The 27,091-nt window shown below is 34.2% G+C and overlaps 1 protein-coding gene across 11 annotated transcripts in view; it reads right to left on the bottom strand.

Annotated features, from left to right (window-relative positions):
- The window catches only part of Diaph2 (diaphanous related formin 2), an 867,887-nt gene that overhangs the window by 131,887 nt on the left and 708,909 nt on the right, over positions 1 to 27,091 (bottom strand). For 9 of the 11 annotated variants that reach the window (XM_046427818.2, XM_046427819.2, XM_046427820.2 and 6 more), the window contains one exon: positions 20,089 to 20,184. In XM_046427818.2, coding sequence (XP_046283774.1) covers positions 20,089 to 20,184 — 96 coding nt within the window. Of the gene's footprint in view, positions 1 to 1,142; positions 1,437 to 9,642; positions 11,452 to 20,088; positions 20,185 to 27,091 lie in introns of those variants that run through there. The other 2 variants (XM_046427826.2, XM_046427822.2) reach the window with 2 other exon arrangements.

Genomic DNA, 27,091 nt, shown 5'->3' with positions numbered 1-27,091 from the left:
AATCAAACTATCATTTTAGTCAGACTATTCTGTCATTGACCATTTTGTAAAACTATGAGTATTTCTCTTTATGTGGCATAATTCCTTTTCACAGTCATATTCATCACCATCAAAATCAAATATAAAAAGAGAAAAATAACTTTTGGCATGTGAGAATAAGAATCCACTCTGAATCATTACTCAGGATGGCCTAACTTTAGATGAATTCAGCAGGAAATCCCAGTATCACTTTTTTGTAGCATGCTGAATTTGTCATTTGAAGACAATCCCTAGATGCTGATAGCTTCTGTTCATAGATTTCATGAAAGCAAATGGAAAGCTAAAATATTAATGTGTATTTCTGCTTCCAACAGACCTATGATGGCTATGAACCTTCTAATTACAAGATTTAAAAATGCATTTGTCTTTAATAATGGACATATATCAGAATAACATGAAAATCTTCATGGAGATACTAGTAGAAGTATGAACAAGCTATCTTTTCAGAATGCATAGTCAATTATATTAGTTTCTTTTCTAAAGAAAGATATATTAATTTTGTAGTCTACTTCTAACTAAAACAATTGAAGCTTCAGCCTATCGAAGCAAAATGTTTGGTGGGATATTTTTAATTTTGTTCTTAAATTGAAAATTAATCAGAGGAAAAAATTACTAAGCTCCTGGAGTTTTCTGTCCTTGATTCAAAATAATCTTTCTTTCAAAACTTTCACTGCAATAACATAGGCTAGCCAGGAGAATAAAGCATTACACAGATTATAGATATAGTCAAAAACAAACAAAAAAGAAGAAGAAAGAAAGATTGAACAGGAAGGCCAGGTACTGGCAATAATTCCATTGCTTTGTAAACTTGTAATAGCAGAAGCAGTAGGTTTAATTATAATTAGTTGGAACCTGAAGCATAGGGAGAGTGATATTTTTAAATAAAATTTATTCTAATTGTTCAACTTCAAAAATATAAGATTTATTATATATTGAAAGATTCTGGTAGACAATGCAACTGGAAATGCAATATATTTACTGCTATTAATTAAATACTTCATAAATTCTGGCTTACATTTTAATTGTTCATTATCTTAATCAATTATAGATATAAATGGAACTAATAATATTTTACCTATATTTATGTAGGTAAAACAATTATAAAGCAAAACTTATCAGGCATCACATTTTCTTAATCATCAAAATTATATTTGCATTTTATCCAAAAGTGCCAGTTTGAATACGAGAAGATCTCTACACTTGAAACAGTGCTTCCGTTTCTAACATAATGACAGTTCAGAAGTTGAGAGCCAAATTTCCTCACAACTTCATTCAAGAAGAGACAAACAAGGGGCTGGGGATGTGGCTCAAGTGGTAGCATGCTCGCCTGGCAAGTGTGCAGCCCGGGTTCGATCCTCAGCACCACATACAAACAAAGATGTTGTGTCTGCCGAAAACTAAAAAAATAAATAATATTAAAATTTATTCTCTCTCTCTCTCTCTCTCTCTCTCTCTCTCTCTCTCTCTCTCTCTCTTTCTCTCTCTCTCTCTCTGTCTCTCTCTCTCAAAAAAAAAAAAGAGACAAATAAATAACCCAATCAACAAATGGGCCAAGGACCTGAACAGACACTTCTCAGAAGAGGACATACAATCAATCAAAAAATATATGAAAAAATGCTCACCATCTGTAGCAATCAGTGAAATGCAAATCAAAACCACCCTAAGATACCATCTCACTCCAGTAAGATTGGCAGCCATTATGAAGTCAAACAACAACAAGTGCTGGCGAGGATGTGGGGAAAAGGGTACACTTGTACATTGCTGGTGGGACTGCAAATTGGTGCAGCCAATTAGGAAAGCAGTATGGAGATTCCTTGGAAAGCTGGGAATGGAACCACCATTTGACCTAGCTATTCTTCTTCTCGGACTATAGCCAAAAGACCTAAAAACAGCATAGTACAGGGACACAGCCACATCAATGTTTATAGCAGTACAATTCACAATAGCTAGACTGTGGAGCCAACCTAGATGCCCTTCAATAGACGAATGGATAAAAAAAATGTGGTATATAAAAAATGGAATATTACTCAGCACTAAAAAAATAATAAGATCATGGCATTTGCAGGGAAATGGATGGCATTAGAGCAGATTATGCTAAGTGAAGTTAGCCAATCCCCTCCCCCCAAAAAAACAAATGCTGAATGTATTCTCTGATATAAGGGGGGTGACTCAAAATGGGGAAGAGAGGAAGAGCATGGGAAGAAGATTACCTCTACATAGGGAAGAGGGGTGGGAGGGAAAGGGAGGGAGAAAGGGAATTGCATGGATGGTGGAATGAGACCCTCATTGTTATACAAAATACATGTATGAAGATGTGGGGGGAAAAAAGAATAGCATTACCCTAGATTAGGTAGAGAGAAGTGATGGGAGGGGAGGGGAGGGGAGGGGGTGGGGAGATAGGAAGGATAGTAGAATGAAACAAACATTATTATTACTGTGTGTATATATGTGACTGTATGACCAATGTGATTCTGCAACCTGTATACTCAGAAAAATTAGATATTATATCCCATCTGATTCAAATGTATGATATGTCAAGGTCATTGTACTGTCATGTGTAACTATTAAAAAAAAAGAAAAAAGAAGAGACAGATAATGTAGGTACACAAAGAATTACACAGAGCCTTCTGAGTTACTATAAAACATCTAGATTTTGTCCTAGTAGTAATAGGTAGCTGCTGAAGGATTTAACTGCATTGATTAGTATAGAAATGATATTTAAATACTATTATGATTTGAATATGATGTATCTCTCAAAAAGCTCCTCTTAATGTAGGAATGTTCAGAGGTGGAATGATTAGATTATTATGACCTAATCTGTGGATTAATCCATTTGGTAGATTAATAATTTGAAATCACTACTGTACTGGGTGGTAATTGTAGGCTGGGGTTTGACTGGAAGAGATAAGTCACTGGGGGTTGTGCCTTACACCTGATAGTTTATGCTATATTCCTATTTCTCAGCTTCCCAACTACCATGAGATTAACAGCTTTTTCCTGACATGCCCTTCTGCCATGATGTTCTACCTCATCTTGGGCCCAGAGCAGTGGAGTCAGCTGACCCTGGACTAAACCTCTGGAAATCATGAACCAACATAAACCTTTTCTACTTCAAGTTGTTTCTGTCAGTTATTTTGGCTACAGCAACAAAACACTGGATAACAAAAACACTTTAAAACTGTTTGACTTTAAAGTAAATATATTTTAAAAGGTTGGAAGAAGTTTCATTGTCACCATCTCACTTTATTTTCACAGTCACTATGGGAAATAAGCACACGTATTCTCATTTGTGATTGACATTGGGGTTAACTTATTAAAGTATGGAAAATGTGCTATCAATATGAAGATTTTCAAAGTTTCATTGACTAAACTTAATCTTTTTTTTGGAGGGTAGGGGTGGAGAGTTGGGTATATTAACAATGGCAGATTTTCTAGAGGATTTTAGTTTTTTTCCTCAATTACAAATCTTCCCTTCTTCCTTTTAAAAAAGTACAGACCATTGTGTAGGAGAATTATCCTGTGACTTAAAGCTGTCACTCAAAATGGGCAGTACATCTTAATGAAAGGTGCTAATTGCATTACTATTCTGTGCTACCATAGAAAAACATAGCATGTAGGTATTTTAATAAAAGATACAGGCTATAATTATAGCAGTTCAGTAAATTGTGGGACTTAAGAGTTCTCAGATTCTCCTGGGAAATGAAAAGAGAAAGAAAAGAGTCAATGCAATTGAAGGGATCAGGGCAGGCGTCATGGGGAGGTGAGGAAAGCAAAAGGAGAAAGCCTATGACCTAAAACAGTCTAAGGAGAGAATGGGGAAAATAGGAGAATGGAACCTACTGCTCTTAACAAACACCAAAGGAGCTACATACATGCACACACAATATAGATCCTTTTACCAAGTCCAATTTTCAAAGAGGCTTTTATAATTACAATGCACCCCACCCCATATTTTAAAGAAACAAACCAAGCTTATGATTTGAAAGCCATTTTATCAAGGATATTGAAGGTTAGAGATTGTATACATATAAACTTAAAGCATGAACCAATGCCCCTTAGGTTTGAAACACTCTGAAAACTGAGCTATAACATGGTTTTATAGTAACTTCTTTGAGTTTTACTTCTTGATATCCATGTGTAACTTCCATTAACATTAAAGTGCAGATTTATATGTGTTCACCAGTGGGCGTGTTTATCTTTTATTGAAATAAAAGGTTCCAATAGCCACCATTTATTTTAAGAGAATGTAGAAATTGAAGAATAGCATAAAAGTCTTTTTTATTTTAAAAGCCTAATGTTTATTTACTACTCTTCATTGAGATGCCACAGCACTCAAGAAACTTGAACTGATATTCACACAATACATAATAATCACTTGATGCACTAAAAAAAAGGCAGCTGTTTCTTAGGCTAATCCATGCTACATAATACCGAGGACAGTACATGATAAACACCATAGCCAATTGAAATTGCATAAGCAATTTTAGAAAGTACAATAAAAGACATACAGCATCATTCAATGATAAGTGTTTTCATAAGCAATGGTGAGAGGTGCTAACCCAGGACACAATGGGACCCTCTAAAGGGCACCATGGTGGGGCTCATTCAGATACAGGTCCCTCCATTACCCTTTGTTCTTTTAGCTACAGCTCTCACTCCTTGTTTGTCATTTGAGTGGGGATTTAGTCAGATGAAATTCCTTAGGATTATAATAGGAATTGTTTTGTTAAAAGCCTGGTAACCAATTGAAAATACTAACCTCCTTCCCCCACCACTCCCCAACAATCTTTCTTTTGAATGACCATCAATTGTTTCAGAAAATAAAATATACCAATATTGTATAAAGTTGTTTACCTGCTAGTTACCAGGAAGTATTATTAAGTTTTATTGCTTTAATTACAAAAATAATAAAATAAAATTCATATGCAATAAAAACAGATTATGCAACAAATACCTGTTTTCAAATTGCCTTGGGAGTGTTTATGGAGTGGTTTGGCCTAAGCAATTACTAAAACCAGATTTGAATGCTATTATAAATAGGAATAGGCTTTCCTTACATAACCGGTATTTATATTTATCAATAAAAGCTGAGACTTAAAGCTTGCAGTAATAACTTTGTGGGGAAAGCAGGGCAAATTTATTATCTGTGATCCCTTCTTTATCTCTCCCTATTACATCTGGGACAACTCTGTAGTACTTAGGTGATATGACTAAATCTTATTAGTAGAGGGTTTTTCTATTTTATTTTTTTTTAATTTTTTATTGTGGGTTGTTCAAAACATTACAAATTTCTTGACATATCATATTCCACACTTTGATTCAAGTGGGTTATGAACTCCCACCTTCACCCCATACACAGATTGCAGAATCACATCAGTTACACATCCATTGATTTACAAATTGCCATACTAGTGTCTATTGTGCTCTGCTGCCTTTCCCATCCTCCACCCTCCCCCCTCCCCACCTCTCCCCTCCCCTCCCCTCCTCTCTCTCTTGCATGGTAATGGAAGGAGACCCTCAGGGTTATACAGTGGAGGAGGTAGAGAGAGAGGGTTTTTCTATTTTAAGCACAAATCTGGCATTAAAAAAAATCCCAAAGTAAAAAAAAATTAACATAGCAAATGTCAGGAAATTAAGCAAATTAAAAGATACTGTCAATAGCACACACCACTGTCAAAGGACTAATATCCCCAGTTAAATAGTACCAGGAATGGGTAGTAGTTTTGAAAGTAGATACCAAGGCAAGAGAGACATTTAATATCAAAGCACAAAAGATATTTAGAATACAATAGCCATTATATTAAGCCATCAGTTCTTTGATTATTCTTTTATCATTTGTATAGCTGACAAAAATGGGTACAAATAACAGTAAAAATCTGTGAGGTTTTCATATTATCAGTTTGTATTGGTGCTAACTATGAATTATAACAAGCAGTACCATAAGTAAGATGAATTTCTAGCTTAATCTAAATACATATTTCAAAGTTAACTTATTTTAAAAAGTATAAACTACAAAATTGTTGATGATATTTAGCATTTTCAAAACAGACTTATTTCTTGTTATTTTAAAACTTTCTCCTTCTATCATTGTTTACATGGCAGGTAGTCAGTATTACAAATTACTCATGTGGAATTATATTGAAATTAGCCTAAAAGAATCATAAATGTGGAAAAAATAATTTTTAACCTCATGTTAGTTTAAAAAAGAAAAACATTTATATGATAATTCCCTTGTTCTTCTGATGCAGAATCTTGACATTATTAAAGGAGTTAGAACACTTTGGAGTAAACATTTAATTCCTCAATTTAATAATGTAGATGTGGTTCAGTATAATCTAAAATTAATTTGAAGCTAGTGAAAAAGAAGTATTATTCTACTATGTCTATTTTGTTCCCTCTTATTCAAATATCACAAGTGGTAGTAGCTTCCAGAACAGTATGCACAAAAGATTCAAATTAGATGTCAAAGTTGAATAAGTCAAGTTTGTCTATTATTTGAATGGGATTTAACTAATTTTTTTCTATTAACTACTTTATAGAAAATAATTTTTCTCTTAATAAAACTAACAGCTCTGTAAAATAAACTTCAAAAGTGGTGACAATTTCATAAGCAGTGTGATATTAAAATTGAAAACAAAGAAAATAACAAGTATGTTGGGAAAATTTAGAAGAATCATATAAAGAACATGTTTTGGAGAGGTAAGGATAAATAAGTCAAGTCTTAGCCAAGTCCTGTCTTTCTCTGCACCAAAAAACAAGACAAATAAAAAAATTAAAATGAAAAAAATCTCTTTTATTTATTTGGCCACAAAGCTGCAATACAAAATGCAAAAGTGGTTTGTTTTCAATTTAGCTGCATTTTTTGATGTTTTACTGCCTGTGGAGTTTTTTCCCTGGAGTACATCCACATTTAAAGAACTACATGTAGAGATGACAGTAGAACCCCTGCTTTGGGTTGGTTTTCTAATAGCCGGGTTGATTTGCAATCATTCATTTATACTCTTTTGCCCACTCTCCATTATTCCTATGAACTGCATAATCAACTGAGGTGAACTAAGTGGACAAAGAAGCAATATGCTTTTGAAATCCTCACTGAGGCATTCACATCCTTTAGAAAAAGAGAATCTCTGAGACTATCCCAGGAATAAAAGAACTTGCATCTACCTTAAAGCTGGAACTTCCCTGCTGAGAGAAACAGGAAGAAATGACTGCATGTAATATCACTGCAGCTGCAATATTTCTGAAGTAGAACACTCAGAAAAGGGCACAAGCTATTAATGTTTCTAGAAACATCACATTTAATTCCTCTGCAAAAGATTTAGCAGCTTAGTGAAAAGGAGCAGCAGAAGGGGCGGGGGGGGGGCAGCTATGAAAGAATAGTTAGTTCTGCAAGGAAATTTGCTTAAACTAATATTAGAAAGAAAATAATTCAGAAACAGTTGCCACTAATAATCTCATACCCCAAGGCTAAAAGAAAAGGTCATAGCTAATTGGTACAAAAGCAGCTTTGGACACACAGTTAGGAAATGATACTCTATGATGAATTTCACCCAACCACTACCCTTTTTACCTTCAATTATGCCAGGACATGTACCCCATATTATGGATCCCAGAAGAGAAGCCAGAAGACGTCACACTTCAAAATTGAGCTTCTATTTTCCCCACCCGACATTTAACTTTTATAACCCAAAAGGAGAACAGGACCTATTTGATGGTCAAGAACTGAAGTTAAATAGCAGTTTGAAGTTATGCATAATAAAAGTATTTTTGTATAATTTGATTTTGAAAAATAGCAATCAATCAATGATGCTACTTTACAAGTACCATGCTTCAGTTTAGGTAAACAGATAAATGCACACACTGTAGAATCCCCCTTCTAACTCAAAGTTAAAAACAAAAAAGTAAATGAGCTTGGGTGTTTATTTTCAAGATGTCAGAGAAACATGTTAAAATATCAGTTGGCTTATAAGGGAAGTGCTTTTCATTTTTTTGTTTGTTTTATCTGTCTTAATAATCAAATACTTCACTTGAAATAGTACTTAATTATGACCTGTCCTAGCAGAAACTACTATTTTGTTTTACTGAATGTGAAGAGACTTTTTTTAAAAAAATTACTAAATGTATCAACTGCTCTACTTGTTGAAATCTGCAACTTTTCCTTTTTCATTGAATACATTTTTACCTGTTATGCTGTCAATAAGTGTGCACCACTGTGTGGTTGGAAGAAGTTTCATAAAAATATATTTTCCCCTTTTGAGTTTTTTTTAAAGAGAGTATAATAGAAGTTCATTGGATTAAACAAAAGGAATGAAGGGAAGGGAGGGGGATGGGAACAGGAAAGACAGCAGAATGAATTGGACATAAGAAAGCTATGCTCATATATGAATAAACAACCAATGTAAATCCATATCTTATACATTTACAAGAATAAGAAGTTATCTTCCATGTATGTATGACAAATACATTTTACTGTCATGTATTTCTAAAAAGAAAAATTCAAAATTAGAAAAAAAAGTGTACAATTTTTTGAGAGTCAGATAATTCTGTAAGTCATTTTGCAAATGTCTATACTAATTGATGAAATCACTGGCATAGCAATATAGAAGGTTGCTTGTCTACTTGATGTGTTACATAACATCACAAGCACTTGTAAATCCCAATTATGATGACACAATTTTTAATAAAAGGCTGGGAGCCAAGAGTTCTATCCAGGAATTTTTCTCTATCACTTTTGAACATACTTCATTGATTGTCCTACCCTGCTACTAACACCAGAATAATTTCCCATAAAGTAAGAGAGCATTTATTTGGAGTAGTATGTACTGTCATGTCAGTCTTATCCTCCCCCTCAAATAGACAGAATGCTGAGATGGAACAGAAATAAATAGCCCTCAAACAATGCTGAAGCAACTGTATTTATTTCCTGTTTTTCTCACTCAGTGCTAATGTATGAACTATGTAATTAGGATAATGGACTTGTGAAACAGTTTTGTGAGCAAGATAAATGAATGAACCGGACTGTTCTGAAGCAGGTGGAGGGAAGTGGCAAAGTGGTATGCAAAGGACCCCAAGAAATTAAGAGAAAAATAAAGAGATTGGAAGCCTCAGGATAATCTACACCATACAGAATCTGTATGGGCAGCATTCAGTTTGACCATAATATTTTCTTCTCTGCTTTGTATCTTCCCTTCCCAGAAAGTTTCAATTCTAAATAAGCCATGCAAACTAATCAATAGTATTCATGCCTAGTGAAAAAATATTCAAATTGCTAGATGGCGTATTTTTCTTCCCATTTGTCTTTCCTACGCTGTATCACACCTGAATTCAACATTTTTTAATATCTCTAATAATGTCCTAAAAATTCATGTTGGAACTTCATTTCTCATTTTATTTTCTATCTTGGCCCCATTACTCACTAATTTGTTATACCAATCACTAAGGATGGGCATTTTCTTGGTGACTTCATGTTGGGGGATTAGAAGATTGTTATTTAAATGAAATTGTGTTGATTGTTAGTTAAATGAAATTGTGTTAATGCACTTGATAGGTGTTGAAGAATTCATTTAAACTTGGACTAAAACAATAAAATATACATAATAGAAATGTTTTTTAGTCCTTTTTATTTAGGATTCAATAATGTTTATGTTTGGTACAATAAAGTAAAATAGGAAAAAAATTATATATAAAGCACCATTATTTTTCATTATCTCTGTCACTGAAAATAGACCTGATATACACAAATGAGATGATGTCACAAACATGACTAAAATAAACATTGGATTATCCATACAAAATCATACTGCTTACTTATAGGTAAGCTCCACATATTTAAATGTACTCTATTAGTTTATTATGAAACAAAATAAGTATGCACATTTCTGATTAATAGCCATTATTAGGCTGGTAAACCTCTAATAGGTATTTTAAATAAAGGAGAAATCCATGTATAATAGTACAATAAAGTGCAATAAAGGAGAAATCCATGTATAATAGTATTAACTTTCTAAACAACTATATGACAATCATATCTATGCTTTTGTGCTTTTCATTTCTTTGTGTCCAGGATATACATTCACTTTCTAAAACCACTGCAGAGTTGTAAATAATGTATGAAATAAAAAAAATCTTGTTCATTGCCCAGAGAGAACTGTATTGCTTGCAGTACACTACATCTGTGCTAGACAAACAATAGAACAGACCAGTAAAGCTAAAATCTCAAGCTAAAACCTTCCCAGGTGGAAAGGGAAAATACCTTCGTGGATACCAGAAGTCCCTCAAACAAACAGTTTAAATCCTTAGAATGTTCCTACATATTAGGAGAAAACCTTAAATTTCAGAAAGATCTGTTCTCCTGAGTAATTCAGCAAGAAAGTTGGAAAAGCAATTAATTACTTAATGCTATTCTAGGAAGATTCACTAACTTCTTTCTGCTTCTGTCTTTCAGAGTTTATTTGCAAAGACTTATGAGAAGATATGTAAAGCTGAAACAAAAGGGCTGTGATTGTCATTCTACTTTTCCTTTATTTTTGCTGGTAGCATTTAGGAATTTTGTCTTCTAAATAGCTAGGTGGTAGTGGAACAAACTGGGATTGAAGGTAAGAATGACAAAGAGGTGGCAGTCAAATGCAAGCACAAAAGAGGTAAGAGTAATGACATATAGTTATATTTAGTTTTTTATATAAAGTTGGCACTTTTCTTCACTTATGAAGCCTAAACATTACTGAATAGAAAGGTCATGTGAAGGTAACATACATAGGGCATTCGAGTTTGCCCATAAAATAAACTCAGCTTTAATGGAATTCCATTTACTATGATGTAGAATGAAATTTCTATTTCCTTCATCCCTCAAATTTCAAACTTCAGAGATAGCTTTCAGTACAATAAATTGAAAAGTCTTTCTTGTAGATTCAATATTTTTTGATAATTGTGAAGTATTCACCAAGCAGTTATCAAGAGCATATACTATATTGAGTTATGTGCTAGATGTTGAAAATAAATCACAATCTTTTAATGGCAATATACAGTTATAATCTTTGTAGTATTTTAAAAATTTGTATCATCTGTATCTTGAAGAGTGTTGACATTGACCACAACCTTAAAAGCTTTCCTGGGAAAATGGACTGTGTTACTTAGGCTCACTTTTTTTTTGCAAATGCAAAAGGTACTGATAAATTATCAAAGAACATCCCCACTGTCCTGGACCTTCCTCCCTCCCATCTTCCCTTTCTTCCCTCTTTCACTTTCTCCCCCTATTACTTTATGGGGCACAAGGAAAGGGACAAACCAGAGTGATGCTCAAGTTTTAATACATAAAAGATACATATCCAAAGGTATAACAGAAATTGAAGGGCCAGGAGTACATTCATTTGCAGGTGAATCCAGCTTGTTTGGCCACTGGGCCAGCAGATGTAACTGTTGAAGAGAAAGCAGAGCTTACATTTTTTAACTTGTTTAAGGAAAATGCTAATATGAAAATTCTAATATACCAATGTGTCCACATTAGAAAAATGAACCCATAGTCAAGGCCACCAAGTAAAACAATTATTTTCCTTAAGTTGTGAAAGCATTTCATTTTCTAGAAAAGTTTAGGTCCTTATGGCAATCTGATTAATACCTTGTCAGTTTTTGTAGTTGCAAATGCACAAAGTGTCTGCTTACTGATATCACAAACTTGACAAATAGGGTCCCAACCATTTATTCCTGACTTGAAGGTTTGTTAATAATCAGGTAGTTGTGTGAGCTTAGCTCCCAACATTAACATGTCCATGAATTATTGACATGGATTTAAAACTACTAAGAGAAATGTTCTGCTGCATAATAATTGCTTGTTCTAAGTTTTCCCACATTCCAATATCTAAAGGAAGCCTGCTATATTCACTTTCTCATAAAAATCAACTGGAATTGACCTTATCTCCTACTGGCCTACAGAGATCACCAATGAAGAAATGTGCAGCAGAGCTGATTATATTGTTAGGAGAACAGACAAGCAAAAAATGATTGAAATTTCTACAGAGAACATCATCAGTGCTTGCTTAGAACAATTTTGCATATAAATAGCACATAAATGGTCTATTTTCAATTTGTTCACTAGTTGACAAAGAAAGATCAAGGACAGTCTACATAGCAATCTTCTGTTTCTAGCATCTTTAATGCAAACCTAAATCTTACTAATCAATACATATGTATATGTTCCAAAAGTAAAACTTCGTGAAATGAAATGAAGGCAAAACAAAACAAACAACAACAACAACCAAGCAAAAAATCATATAATGAACACAGACACACATCAATTACAAGATTCTAAGTTAAATGGTTTTAAAAATTAACAGCATTTTAGAACTCAGTGCAATCTGACATATACACCATCTCTCGCCTCCCTACCTCAATATACTCATCTAGTACTGCTTTTGCTAAGGTGAACCAAAGAATTCCTGATAGTTAAATCTAATGGATCATTTTCAATGCTCATTTTATTGATACTCTCAATTACATCTGATGCTACATTTTTTCTTTGAAAAGCTCTACTCATTTGGCCTCTGTGATACCACACTGACTTTCTTCTCATCTTCTATGTTCAAAATCAATCCTTTCATGTTCTCTTTTATGGGCTACAGCTTCCAAACTAATTCTATAAATGGATAGTTTTCTATTTTGTAGGATATTAAAATCACCCAAATAAATTTTAAAGTATGCTGCTACCCAGGTTTCAACCCAACGGATTTTGATTTGATTGGTTCAGAGAGAAATTAGATGTATTTTTTAGAAGTATCTCAAAGTGATTCCATTGTGGGGCCAGGGCTGAGAACCAGTGTGTCCCATAAATGTTTTCTCCTGAGTTCTGTCTTTGTTCCACTGTTCTATTCCTTCTTATCAGCTTATCTCACCCACTCTCATATTTATAACCATCATCTCATCTCGGTCATATCCCTGAGACTACTGGTATTCACTGACTGATTATTGTCAAGGAGTAATCAAAGAGTAATCAAGCTAACTCACACTGCTGACAACACTATGTGGCTGGCCTATGGAGTGTTTGATTTGCCTCTTCCCCGCCATCTCCTTTCTTTACATATGTACTATAACCGACCCACCCCTGACTTTCACCACTTGCAAACCAGTCAATTCTATAATTAATGAAGATTTTCTAAAGATTATTCCCATAGTTTTTGCTGCCTTCTGCACTTTGCTCCCTCCTCCAGGTTCTGCCCAGTTAATTGAAGAATATCTCTTTTGTATCCCAACCCATTCTTTCCTGGGGGCCACAATTGATCTTCATTTTAACTTATGAGAGTTAAAGACAGTTAAAGCTCTGCTTTGGAAGGGAATGAAACACACATTACATAACGAGTGAGAAAGTGCTTTCTTCCATGTGTAACACTAGGTATTATAGACTGATAAGGTTTTTAGCTGCACCATGCATTGTATGCTCAATAAACATGACTGAATTAAGGGGAGGTGGTCACATATGTGGACGAAAAATCAGGCATAATAATCAAATATGGCAACTTCATGTAAGATCTTTGAAAGCACTGAAAGTTTCCTGTCATAATCTCTTATAAAGATAAAATTTATCTTTCCATTCTCCTTACTTCCTTTCTTCAAACCTCAGCATTCAAGATACAAAAGACATTCTTCCTCCTTTAATCCATCAGAGCTCTTTTCTGCAACAAACTTTCTATCATTGCCATCATACCCCTTTATATTTCCACCCTGTGTGTTTGCCATTTTCTTTTATCTAAAATGCATTTTCCCTCCTGTTCTCTCACACACAAACTACTGTTCTTCCTTGAAAACACAATTCACAAGCTACTTTCATCATGAAACTTTTCTTGAATTCTCTAGGCAGTTTTAGCACTTTCTGCACACTCATAGTATTTATATCATATATAGTAATCCCTCCATTTCAATGGGTTCTGCATCTGTGTATCTAACCAACCATGGATTAAAAATAATGAAAAATAGCATCTATAATAAACTACAGACATTTTTCTTATATTCCTTGAATAATGTAACAACTAAACATTTACATTGTACTAGGTAGAAGTAATCTAAAGATTATTTAATGTATCTGGGAGGTAGAAGTTATCTGAGATCATGTCAAGTATATGGGTAGGAGGATGTGCACAGATCATATATATGCCAATACTTCACTGTTTCATATGACTTGAACATCCACAGATTTGGGTGTCCACTGGGGATCTTAGAACCAATCCCTAGACCATTGTAAAGCTCTGGCATTGTGAAAGCTTGTGGTATATACCATTGTGTCTTGACCCCTTTCTATTCTCAAATGGTAAATTATACCTTCTCATTTATATTGTTATCTTGCTGATACATACAAGTGGGATCATGTGAAGGATGAGAGTATATGTCTTTCCCATGAGATTCTGTGTTCTTGAGGGCAAGAACCATTCTTTAATCCATCTTTGCATTCTAGGGTATTAGCACTGTTGTCAAGCCACTGATAGTTGATCAGTTGACTATTATTGGATGAATGCCATGATTTTGTTTGTGTATTTGTTTGCATTACATTTTTGGTTGATTTTAACTGTGCAGCAGAACATAATGAATACACTTTAGACTAAAGGGTGTTTGGTGGGCTAGCATAGGATTTCAGCATTTACAAAGTAAAAACTGAGGAAATTCATGGGGGAGAGCTCATCCTGAGGAAGAAAGACCTAAACAGCTTAGAATGAATGATCAGCTTGGCTTATTAATAACAAAACAATAATAAGCAGAAGGGCATCAAGGAATGAAGATGATACTGAGTGCTACATGGAATTTGACATGGGCTTATCTTTGGACCTTGCTTAGTGGGGCCATATCCTAGAATATCAAGAGGGCTGTAATTTAAAACTGTTTCTACAAAAAAATGCCTGTAAGACTTTGAGACATAAGCAGTACTACTTTGGTACACAGCTGGAGTGCCTCCCTAAAAGAAGACAGAAGTACCTCCCATATATACTTTGCCCAAGACCACTGTAAAGCTTTGGCATTATGAAAGCTTCAGGATCCCAGATGCAACAGAAAGCAACAGGCATGAAATACATGGTATTCTAGGCAGAAGTGGAGGAACAGTAGTGGGAGATTGTCTTTATTTCTGAAATGCTCCCTGAGAACTTCCAGAAATGCTTCAGAGGTCCTGAATGTGTATGAGGAGACAACAGCCAGCACAATTGGGGTTCTGTTATTTATGCGAAGTAGAGAGGCCTGGTGAAATGTGAGTTTTGTTTTGTTGGGAAGTTATTTTTTCTATAATACTTAGAGTTTGTTTTTCCCTCTGTGGTATATACCATTTTGTCTTGTCCTCTTTCTATTCTCAAATGGTAAATTATACCTTCTCATTTATATTGTTATCTTGCTGATACATAAAACTGGGATCATGTGTCTCCTGAGTTTCTTCTGTTTTCTTAAATTCAGTTTTCTTGGTTGCCCTATGTGGTTCTAAAACCAAAAATACTTATTCTGTTTCTTGGTTTCATTTCTTCATAATGCTTCTCTTGTGAGTTGTATGAATGGCTAGAACTATAGACCAAAATCCAGTCTTAGCCCAAATAGCTAAGTTAGATATGTACCTATTGCTGAGAAGCCCATTTATATTTCTTTATAGTAGGCAAGGAAAGAAGTCATTGGCTGGGGGACAACAAGCAAGCTCTAAGTATCTATAGTTATCTAGTAATAAAACTCATGTGGAGTTGTGCATTTGTATTTTAAGTGTGGTTCTCACTCCTGTGAGGTCTTTCTTTATGTGCTTATTTTCCCTATATTTGATCTTATAATGAAAAAGTAAGGAATATTGGTGGGCAATTCTTTACCACACGGATTATAAACATACAGGACTTATTACCTTAAGTGGTGATAAAGAGAGTCAAGAAGAATTTATCAAAATTCATAGATAAAAATTCATAGACACTAGGTCTATACTAGGTTGTTAAGGGAAAATAAGATGTTCCTTTCACCCACTAAACTACTAGAAAGAATAGTCTATATGCTAAGAACACAAAGGAGAGAGGAGAAAAGTTGGGGGGAAGTTCCTGTAACTTCCATGCTTCACAGGTACATTATTCCTATCTTTATTACAGAACACTGCATTCTAATTCGATCATACAGTTTATATTCACACTTCCTTGAACAGTATATGAGCTCTTCAAGACAAATATCCTCTTTGGTTTTGCATCCTCAGCACCTAAACCAGTATATGGCACTGAGGAGGCATTCAATAAAATTATTTAAATGTTGAATGAATACTATCTATCTCCATAGTTTCACCATCTACTCACTGTGGAGCTCCTACATTCTGGCTCTTAGTTACATTATAATATTGAAGTGACATTCTTTACAAAGGAATTAGAAAGCTCCCAAGTAGAAATCACTGGGGTTTATCCTTTTTGATTCCACTACATAATATGTCATTGTTGAAAATGCCTACCCTTTCTGCCTTCTGAATACTTTTGTCTTTCTTTGCTTCCAGGACAATGTCTGGATTCTCCTCCTACCTGTCCAACTGGCTTTTGTCAGTTTTCTTCTTTGCTTTTAGCTCCTAAATGGAAGAATTTTCAAGGTCCTATCTTTGACTCTCTTGTCTTGTTAATAATCCCTCCAACAATCTCTTTCATTTCACAAAGTATAATCAGAATGCTTAAGTACCCAACCATTTCCTTATGAAATCTATACCCATATTTCTAAGAACCTTCTGTAAATCTTGATTTTGATGCTCTGCTACCACTTTCCAGTTTAATTTGTCCCCAAATGAATTTATCTTCTACTACCACCATTCCTTTTCCTGATCTTAACAGTTTAGTAACCTACTTGTCCTCCTAGTCACCTGAACTCAAAACCTTAGAGTTATCTTTGACTTTTAGATATTCTTCTCTCTCTACGTTATCTCCTTTAACAATGTGCCTGTAGATTCCTACTTCATTTCTTACACACCTATAGCTTAAATGTCATAATGCACAACTTTGATCATCTTCCTATGGCTGAAAAACCTCCATTAGATTCCTCTGCCTAAAGAAATACATGCTACACCTAGTGTCTCATTTCAGTATTTAATGATGTGGCACCAGCTTCCACTATTGAAATCTCTATTCATCCTGCAAAACCTTTTCTTCCATGATTATCTTTCTGATATACTCAATAAAGCATGTTATCTTCCTTCTTTGAACTTATGTAGTATGTTATTAACACCTTTTGCTTTCTTTTATCTTCTGCCTTATTTTGTAGTCTTTCTGTACTTTTTATCTTTCTTACTAGACACAAGGGTTTTATAACTAAGGAAATCTTATCTTTATTACTTCAGCATCTTCCATCACATCTAGCATAGTTCCCTTCACAGGAACTATGCTCTTAATGGAAACAGCACACTCAGCTGAATGGGAAGTAGACAATATTTGGGAGCTCTTTCTAACTTATCTAATGTTACGGTCTTGGGGAGGGGGAACAGGCCCAGTGTAGAAAGATTTGTTAAAATTTAGGCAAGTAATCATATCATTGTTTAATATATTGATTTGCTAATAAAAATACAGACTATTACCTCATTTTGTTTAAATCCATAATTGAAAACATTCCAATTAGAAACACAATGGTTGAGCTGTGTAAATACAGTAATTTCCTCTGTAACTGATAATAATGGAAATGGCAAGCAGAACAGAGTACATCCTTGCTGTTTGTGCTAGACTCTGATGTGAAACTTTTTGGTCTATTTTTTTGTATTTTACTTCCCTTGGGGAAAATTCTATTCTTCATAATTTTGTTTTTCTGTTTTTATGTCATCATGTTGAAATGGAAGTTATTAGAAAGGAACAAGGATTCTTGTGTTGAGCAGGGGAAGGGTAACAATACCAAATCCAATGGGAACTTGGAAAGGAATCAAATAAGGTGACTAAGAAAGCAAAAACAACAGGGGACCTTCATGAAAAGATGACTTAGCTAGGAAAGATCTAGATGAGGAGGAAATCTCTAAAAGTCCCTGTCTCTGCCACTTCTATAAAAGAGGCAAGCAGACAGAAGAGGTTTTGAAGACTTATAAACTCTGTGCCTTTCCCTCCCCTTCTCTTGCTTCCTGTTCTACTGATGTCCAAGATGTTTACTAACTGTTGCCACTGCCTGTATGCTGGTTTCTTTTTGCCTCTGCATATTTGCTGTGGCTGTTGCCAATCGGAATGACTGCTGTATTTAAATGCACCATTTTTGACCCTATGTGTTAATTGGGGCAATCTAGCTACAAACCAAAAATAACAATTTAGATGACTTGGAATTAGTACTATAAAATTATACAGTTTGTGAATGTATCCTTGGTGTTTCACAGTTGATGACACTGCATTCCCCAGAGTATCAGGCTCAGGAAACCCCCAAGGATTGATCTCTCTCCAGTACAGCTTTTCTAGAATCAGTATGAGGTGTGAGACTTATCAGGAAGGGGCCTTAACAAATGTGTAGTTTTAAAATAAGCAGACTAGAAAGATTACAGCAGTCCTTTTATGGCCCAGAATAACATGCTTTTACTTATTGATACAAAAATTACTATTTCAATTCAGCTTTCACTGACTATTATTGTTCTGATAGTTCAACAAAGAGCAGTGAAGGTTTTTATTGTCCTTAAGAGATGGAAGGTATTCTGAAACCATGGTAGAACATCCTCACTTTTCAAAGACTGAGGATAGGTGGCATGGTTGCCTCATAGTTGTAGAGTAGTAGTGCTCTGGCATTCTGCCAGGCAAGTATACCTTAAAAATTTTATTATAAACGTAAAAATACAGATTTCCATGTTCTTCTCTCCAATCTTTGACTCTTTTTTTTGGCTACTTTCAATTTCTTCATATATATAAAAAGCAGTCTTGTGTTCTATCCAAAACACTTCTCTCCTCTACATGAAATCTTATCTTTAGGCTAATCTTGACAGAGCATCCATGAAGGGAATAGATGGAGTGTTATCTACTATCCCTCAGGATTCACCCAAATGTGAAAAAGATTTATATAACTTAAATTTGCTTCCATCATGAACTTCACCATTGCCAAAAGCTTTCATGAACAACTGCACTGGGTTCTACTTCTCTCACTAGTTTGTTCAATTACAATGGTCTTGGAAGCTATGAATTTCCATTCTTATAACATAATAACTGCTGGATCAAAGAAAACTTTCTGAAGTATAGGCTATCCAAGTCAAATATTGCTAATTTAAATTAAGTAGTTTACATATTTACTAGTAATTTTTCATTTATTTCTCCAATATAGTGTCATAGCCCATGAGGAAGACTTTTAAAATCAACAGACCTAATTTCCTCCTCTACTTTAAGAAAGAAATGCACTGAAAACATAAAACCTCATGGTGGAGGCGGAGAGTTAGGACTCCTTGGATTTTCCTGAGAGGAACTATTATTTACTCAGCCATAAGGTATGAATAGATAAGGAAGCCAACTTTCTGGTTGCACTTGAGTGAGAGAAGTTTTATTTTGCTACTTTTGTGTTCTTCCCCCCTCAGACCAATTTTCACAGTGCACCTTTATCTGTTATCAATCAATTACACTCATAAAAAATTGTTTCAGTGCTTTGTGATTTTTTGAGGGTCTTGAATGATCTGTGACTCTTCTTCCTTTATTAACATGGACTACAGACTATTATTTATATTACTGTACTACAAAAGCAAAATGGCCTTTAGAAACGGGCACTGTCTCAGTTTCCTTACCTGTGAATAGCTTGGGGCCAATTATTTTTTTATGATTTAATTACACTCATGGTTTTAAACCACCTTCCACCCAAACCACATGTTCATAAAATAACAATTAAATATTTAATATTAAACACAGTGGGAGTCCTTATATTTGATATATTTGCAAAGTGTACAGTTATTTGAAGATACATTTAGTGAGCTGAAATTTGCAATCATGTAGATATAGACGCCTGCTGAGATTTCACACATGAAATGAGATCAACTGTTTAAAAAAGCCTGTATGGGAAAATTTCATTATTTTTCTTTTTTTGGAAGGCATGGGGTACTTGGCTCTGAACATTCAGATTTGATAAGACCATGTGAACTAGAGTAGATATTACCTGGATTCCTTGGAATCCGCTTTCTGCGGTCTCGGAATGCTGCACCTGATTGTAGGGCTTCTAGAAGATTATCCATCACACCAGTCTCATCACCCTCTGGAGGAAGGAAGAAATCGGAATTAATCTTGGAGCAATTAAAGTTAAACTACAGGAAAATAAAGGGAAAAACTCCTGTCAGATTTACATAATACCACTAAATTAAAGACATATATCTGTTTTAACATAATGGATCCTGTCAGTTTCTGGCACCACAGACTACTTTGCTTATTACGCACCATTAAGCAAAATTCATGCCAATCCCATTGCTCTTTCAACTTAAAGACCTTGTCTTTTGTATTATTGATGACACGCTCAGTATGCAAATAAACAGTAGCTGATCAGCTACTGCTGCCTTCCTGTTAAGATTCTTATAAGATATTCCTAAGCAAGAAACCACTGACCCGGCTTAATGCAATCAATGTGCAGGGCGCAATTTGATGAAGCGGAGTTACACAAGGTTAAATACTGATTGTATTAATACCTTCAGCATTCAACCATAATCTGTGATTATCTCAAAAGACACTTTTTGCAAAACACATTTGCATTCAATTCCTACCTAATCCATATCCTATACTCATTTTGAAATGCTGACATTGTATAAAGAAAAGGTGATCACATTATCTGAAAGGCCACATTCTACATTTGAGAGACATCAGCCAAAGTCTCATTTCCTTTTCAAAATGTTGTCCTGTGCTTAAACTCTTCCTCTGGGAAAAAACTGTTAAGAAGCCATGAGTGGAATACTCAAAAGATGTTCATAGAAATCCCTAACAGAAACAACATTTAAAATATTTTGTCTTACTCTTATTTTTAACAACTGTGGTAATCAAACACACTTTTAAGATTTGTTAGAGCATTTTTCTCAAGGTGTCAGTTACCAAAAACTCTATTAAGCTGTGGGAAATCCACAGGGAACTGAGCATTCTCATCCCAAATGGCTAACTGATGAAAATGAATTTAACTAGGGGGCTACTTTGAGCAGTAGCTAAATATGTGTGTCTTGGGTAGAAGATATTTTAGGCAGGATGGCTAAGAGGAGAAGGGAGGTGTGAGGGAGAAGACATTGTTTCTGATGTCACTCCAAAATTAAATCAAAATCCTTCTTTGGGGGTATCAGATTAACTAAGGGGCGTCAAATTAACTATGGGGTATCAGATCATAGAAAAAAAATCTCCTATGGGACAAGAGCAAGCTAAAATCATTTGACTTGAGACTTATTCAATGTTATAATAATTTATTCTATTAAAATAAATTATCTAGAACAGGATATTAAATACAAAACACGGGGAAACTCAGAGGTTCTCAGGTCCTACATTTGGTGAAAATAGGACAAGGCAAGTAGAGCCCCAATGACTAAATAGGAAAAGAGAATTTATTGTGTACTTTTAATATTCAGTAAGGTCTCAGACACATGTGAACCATTACCTGTTCTTTTCAATAGAAAGAAAAGAAGAATTGAAAGAAGGTGGACAGGCTAGAATGCACCAGGGAGAATTAAATTTTATGAAGTAGATACTTTATATTTGTTATATCTTTAATTTAGAGATACTGAAATGCAGTTTTCACATGGCTGGCGTACAAAGGTGCCCAGGTGTGAACCCAGATCTATCAGGGAATAAGACTAGCTGCCCATCCTTTTTTTTTTTTTTTTTTTTCAGTCCTGGGGATTAAACCCAGGGCCTCAAGCATGCTAAGCAAGGGTTCCACAACTAAATTACAGCCCTGGTCCCAAGAAAGCCCGCTCCGCACAATAGCTAGCATAAATTGAAATGGACAAAGCACATGTTAGCCAGATCATAATTCTATGATACAGGATTTGAACACTACCCTAATATCAGTACTATCTAATTGGTATATAATGAAGATCACAAATGCAAGCCATATCACTTTGCATATTCTGGCAGTCATATGAAAAAAATTAAAAACCCTACAAAATTCATTTCAACATATTAAGTAAATAGTGAAATAAATATCTACAAAAATTAGTGATATATTTTACATTCCTTTTATCAGATTAAGTCTTAGAATTGTAGGTGTCCTTTGACATACCGCAATTCATATTATCTGAATTTCAGGTGCTCATTAAGTGCATGTAACTCATGGTTACAGTACTGTATAGCACAGATAAAAATAATACAAAGTGAACTGATCAGATTTATACTTTAGAAAGACTTGCTGGGTAGTATTATAAAGGATAATAATATCTCCAATAGAAGACAGGGGAAGTTTCAGGAGCAAAGCATAATCATCTAAATAAAACATAAAGTCTTGAAGTAATGAGAAACCAGAGAGAAAAGACAGATATTTTGAAATTATTATTATGACAAGTAGGACTTTGCTGGGGAGAGGACAGATTGAGGAGGAGGGAAAGGATTCTAAATGACCAGGGATAAACAGTTTGAGAAAAGGTGATTAGAAATTACTAATTAGAAATTACTAATTACTAAATTACTAATTAGGAATTACTACTAGAAATTCCTAAGTAATAGCTATATAGGGATAACCAGCAGGAACCTGAATATATGGGTGTACAACCAAGAAATGAAATGTGGGTTGGAACTAAAGATTTCTGTGTCATCTGAAGATGGATGAGATTACCCTGACATAGTGTATCAAAAGGAGAGTGGGAGGCAGAAAATGCAATTCTGGAGGACCTCAAATTTTTAAACACCTTGAAAACTTTTTAAGTGACAAGTAAAAACTATATGTATTTCTGGTATATAACATGGTGTTTGAGTAAATGTATATGCCAGGAATGGCTAAATAAAGCTATTTAACATGTATTACCTCATAATTATTTTGTGGTAAAACACTTAAAATCTACTTTCTTAGCAATTTTTAAGTATATAGTATGTGACTATTAACTGTAGCCATCATGATGCACACAATAGACCTCTTGTATTTATTCCTCCTGTCTAAATGAAATTAATGTCATCTGACCAACATTGCTGCTTGAAACTTCACACATGGCCTAGGACCACAAATTTTAATAGGCAGTAAGGAAAAGCAGAACTACAAAGAAGGGGAAGAAATTTTCAGAGATATACAAGTATAAACAAGATAGAAGACTAGCATAAGTGAATTTCATGTAGCCTTGTAAAAGTGGCAATTATAAAGATTATATAAAAATGAATATATATAAATAAGTGGATAAAAAAATTCAAAGCAGTATATATTTATGGTTTACAAGAAATAAATGCAAACATAAAATACTTTATAACATAAGGACATTATGGATGTTGTTTTCTTAAAGTTCTTTAATGGGATTATATTATGATTAGACTAAAAAGTAGGAAATAAAAAAATATGACAGAAAATTTAAAAATAAATCCCTTTGCTCAACTTAGTGAGTGCCACCTGACAACACTTAGCAAAACACTTCTAGGCTATCATCCTTTTCTTCATTATTATAGCCCCTCCCCAGCCAGGAGCCTTTTTAGACATCTGTTTTCCTAATGAACCCTACAGTCAAAATTTAATGTCATAGATGTACTGTATATCTGTTGCTGTACTGTGACCCTTTGGAGGACCCCCAAACCTTTGCAATAACTAAGATTTTTTTTCTATCTATCTTCCCAAGAACCAACATTCATCACCTTGGGGTTTCTAGTGCCCCTGCCAAATATACATGTTAGGTGGTTCTGTAAAAAACAAACAAAAAAAACTGTTTGTAAATATCACATATGTGTTATACAAAATAACTATGAGCATATTCAAGGAAAGAAATGTGAGTATCAGTTCATTACTTTTTCCTTTGCTTCATTCATAAGTTTTGAAAAAGCTGAGTGATTTTCATGAAATATTGAACTCTACTGAATCAAATTTTGTGAATACAATCATAGCATTGCTTTATATTTTAGTGAATCTCCCTAACACAAAATGGAAGCCAACATGATCATTTGAAGATTGAAATTCATTTTGAATGAATTTCAGTGAAATTTGATCTATGATCAAATTGTGTTTTGACAATTTGATTGGTTTACTTAGAATTTCCAGTTTAATAGAATCATGAACATTTACTTACATGTGACTAGCTTTGTTTGGTCTATAAGTTTAAAATTTAAAAAAAATAGTTTTAAGTGTTTTTTATCATTTAAAGTAAAATAAATTTATAATTTTATCAAACACATATGGAACGATGTACCTTCTTACAACTTATAATACCTCTTATACTGAGTGAAAGAATATCAAGGAAAAACTTGGTGATGCTTTTCAGCCACTAAAATGATTAATACATGGGCATGGCTGAGAAGTAATGATTCAGAGGCCACTTCATAAGCTTTCATTCCAAAATTAGTTCCAGAGCTCTGTGTGAGCTGCTTATCACTGGATAAAATTAAAGGCATGGGTTGAACCTTCTTTTTCATGTTTCCCACAGTATTTATCATTCAGTAGATGTTGAATGCCTCCTGATCTCAATTTAAATTGTCAACATTTACCTATGTTTGCTGACTTAATTTCCCCAAAAGAGTTTGGAGAGGCTACAGATTAAAAATAGAACCGGGTAATTATCTCTCTTATACTTTTGTGCAAGACTACTTCCTGATGGCTAGCACATACTTATGTAGGGACAATTTTCTGTGGATTTTTCACATTTCTATACATTTTACAAACAGAGGCACTGGTGGCCTTTGTTCTGGACTATCCTTTCAAGGACATTTTTATAGAATATAATCTTTTGAGACGGCTTAGTGCCTCTATCCAGTGTAAAGGGTAGATCAGTCTGTTTTGAAGATAGGTTATACCCCTCCTCACCTCCAGGGTGAATACCAAGTAGGTTTGCTTTCTTACAAAAGATTAGGGTTTTCTTAGCATGGGATTCTTCATCATTGACACAAACCCACTGTGTTCAGCATCCACCTAGCCACAACTTTACACCATTCTATGGGAATTGGAAGGCAATAAAAAGCAATGCAAACATGAAACTCATTCTGCTTGCTATACCATGAATAATAATGGAATTCTATGTCTCTGACCCAGGAGTCTTGTGTCCTAGGTCAACATCCATTAAACTGAGGCAGGCTAACTTGTTAGCATGTAAAAATATCTGAACTCTTCAGTGTTTGAAACTATACTTCCTTTTAATCAAATATCATTAATTAGAATAACACTTATTATTCTAGAGACTTAAGTGCCTTCCTTTATCAAAAACCCCACTCCATATCACTAGACTTTGAAAACTACTAAACTAAAGCCAATAGAGGTCGAGTATCCTTTTTTTTATCTGAAATGCTTTGAAGCAGAAGTTTATCAGATTTCAGAGTTCATCTAGTTTTAGAGTATTTGCCCTGATTTTTACCAGTTGAGCATCCCTAATTAAAAACTCAAAAAATTTTAAAAATGTTTCAAATTTTGGAGTATATAAGTTTTTAGATTTTTAGTTTACTGCACTATAAAATCTATTTTATAAAATCCTAAAAACCTGGGCATAATTATGGTTTTAAATAACTATTATAATAACCTTAAATTCTCAAATGCGTAATTAAAATTTCTGCAAAAGTTGAGCTGCCAAAGTTGAAGAAAGTTTCTATCAACAAGTAAGTGTTTGTTGACCCCCCCCCAAAAAAAGCAAAAAGCTTCTTAGTGAGGGCAGGACCCTTCTATATGAGCTAATACTTAAACATATTAATTTATGAAAATAAACTATATTCTCTGTAGACTTGAGGAATTCGGGAAGCCTTAATGGAATGTATTTGTTAAGCCTTTGAAAACATTAAATTTCTGTAGCTCTTTAAGTATTATAATTCCATTTAAGTGACACTGAAATAAACCCCACTCCCTCAAAAAATCAAACCATGACTGGTTAAAAAATATTAAAATCTAAACTTCTTAACTCCTAGTGTACATTCATGTGTGACACTGTATGCATGTGCATGTAAAAATTTACAAATACTGAAATGCAGAGATTTTAAATGTACAAATTAAAGAGTTTTTGAAAATGCATAAACCTATGTAACCACCACCATAATCAAGGTATTCAACATTTCCATCATGCCTTGTTCATCATTCTTATCCCCATCACTCAGACAAAATGATTTTGATCATCTTATATTAGTTTTGCCTATTCACTTCATTTACTTTTAAAGTGGTAACAACAATCAAGGCACTTTGAATCAGCATATTCAACTGAAATAAAATATACATGGTGGGTATAATAAACCATAGGGAGAGAAAAAATTTGAAAGATACAGGATTACAATTAAAGAGGTAAAATTAGAGCTGAAGTTCTGAATGGACTTGAACATTCAAAGTAAGAAGTTTGAATATGTTTCCAGAAACTCTAAAAGCCTTTGTTAGATCTTCAGCAGGACTCTAGCATAATAAAGGTGGCATTTAAGATCAGTCTTACATTAAGATGAAAATGAACCATAGTGGGAAGGAAATCAATTATATAAAGAATAGCACTGAATTCACAGTGAAAAATATTATTCTGCATATAAATCTGGACAAGATAGGATGGCCAATTTTGGCATTATTGGTAAAAGACTTAATAGAAAAGAAAATTGGTTTTGTGAGCAAGGTCATCAGCAGTAGTAAATGGGAGCTGACAGCATAAGAAAGCAGTGACAAGTGGGGTGTAAGAAAAATCAGTGTTAGATTCAATCTTTTTCACACTCTCTATCATGGTCCAGATTAAGAACATGCTGTAAGATGTATATGGATTTGTACATGACACAAAATTAGAAGAATGCTCACTTATCAAAGAGGAAGGAAACAAAATATCTTCTCTGGGACCAAAAATAATGCTGAGGGATAACAAATAGCTCTTATAATTTAATATGGGACAATAGGAGGTGATAAAGACCAAATAAAAGGCTACTGCAATATGGTGCAAATAGCACATTGTGCCCAAAGCCCTAAATATCTATGGGTAAAAGTAATAGTATTGTCATAAATGAGTCAAAATAAGACACAAACCATTTGGCAAAACACTGTAACAGACAGAACAAAAGTCTGAGTAAGT

Source organism: Marmota monax, unplaced genomic scaffold (genome assembly GCF_021218885.2).
Source record: "Marmota monax isolate L192 unplaced genomic scaffold, Marmota_monax_Labrador192_F-V1.1 WCK01_AAM20220418_F8-fsc00067, whole genome shotgun sequence".
Taxonomy (NCBI): Eukaryota; Metazoa; Chordata; class Mammalia; order Rodentia; family Sciuridae; genus Marmota; species Marmota monax.
The sequence above is the reverse complement of the archived record's forward strand: the minus strand, read 5'-3'. Positions and strand labels throughout refer to the sequence as shown.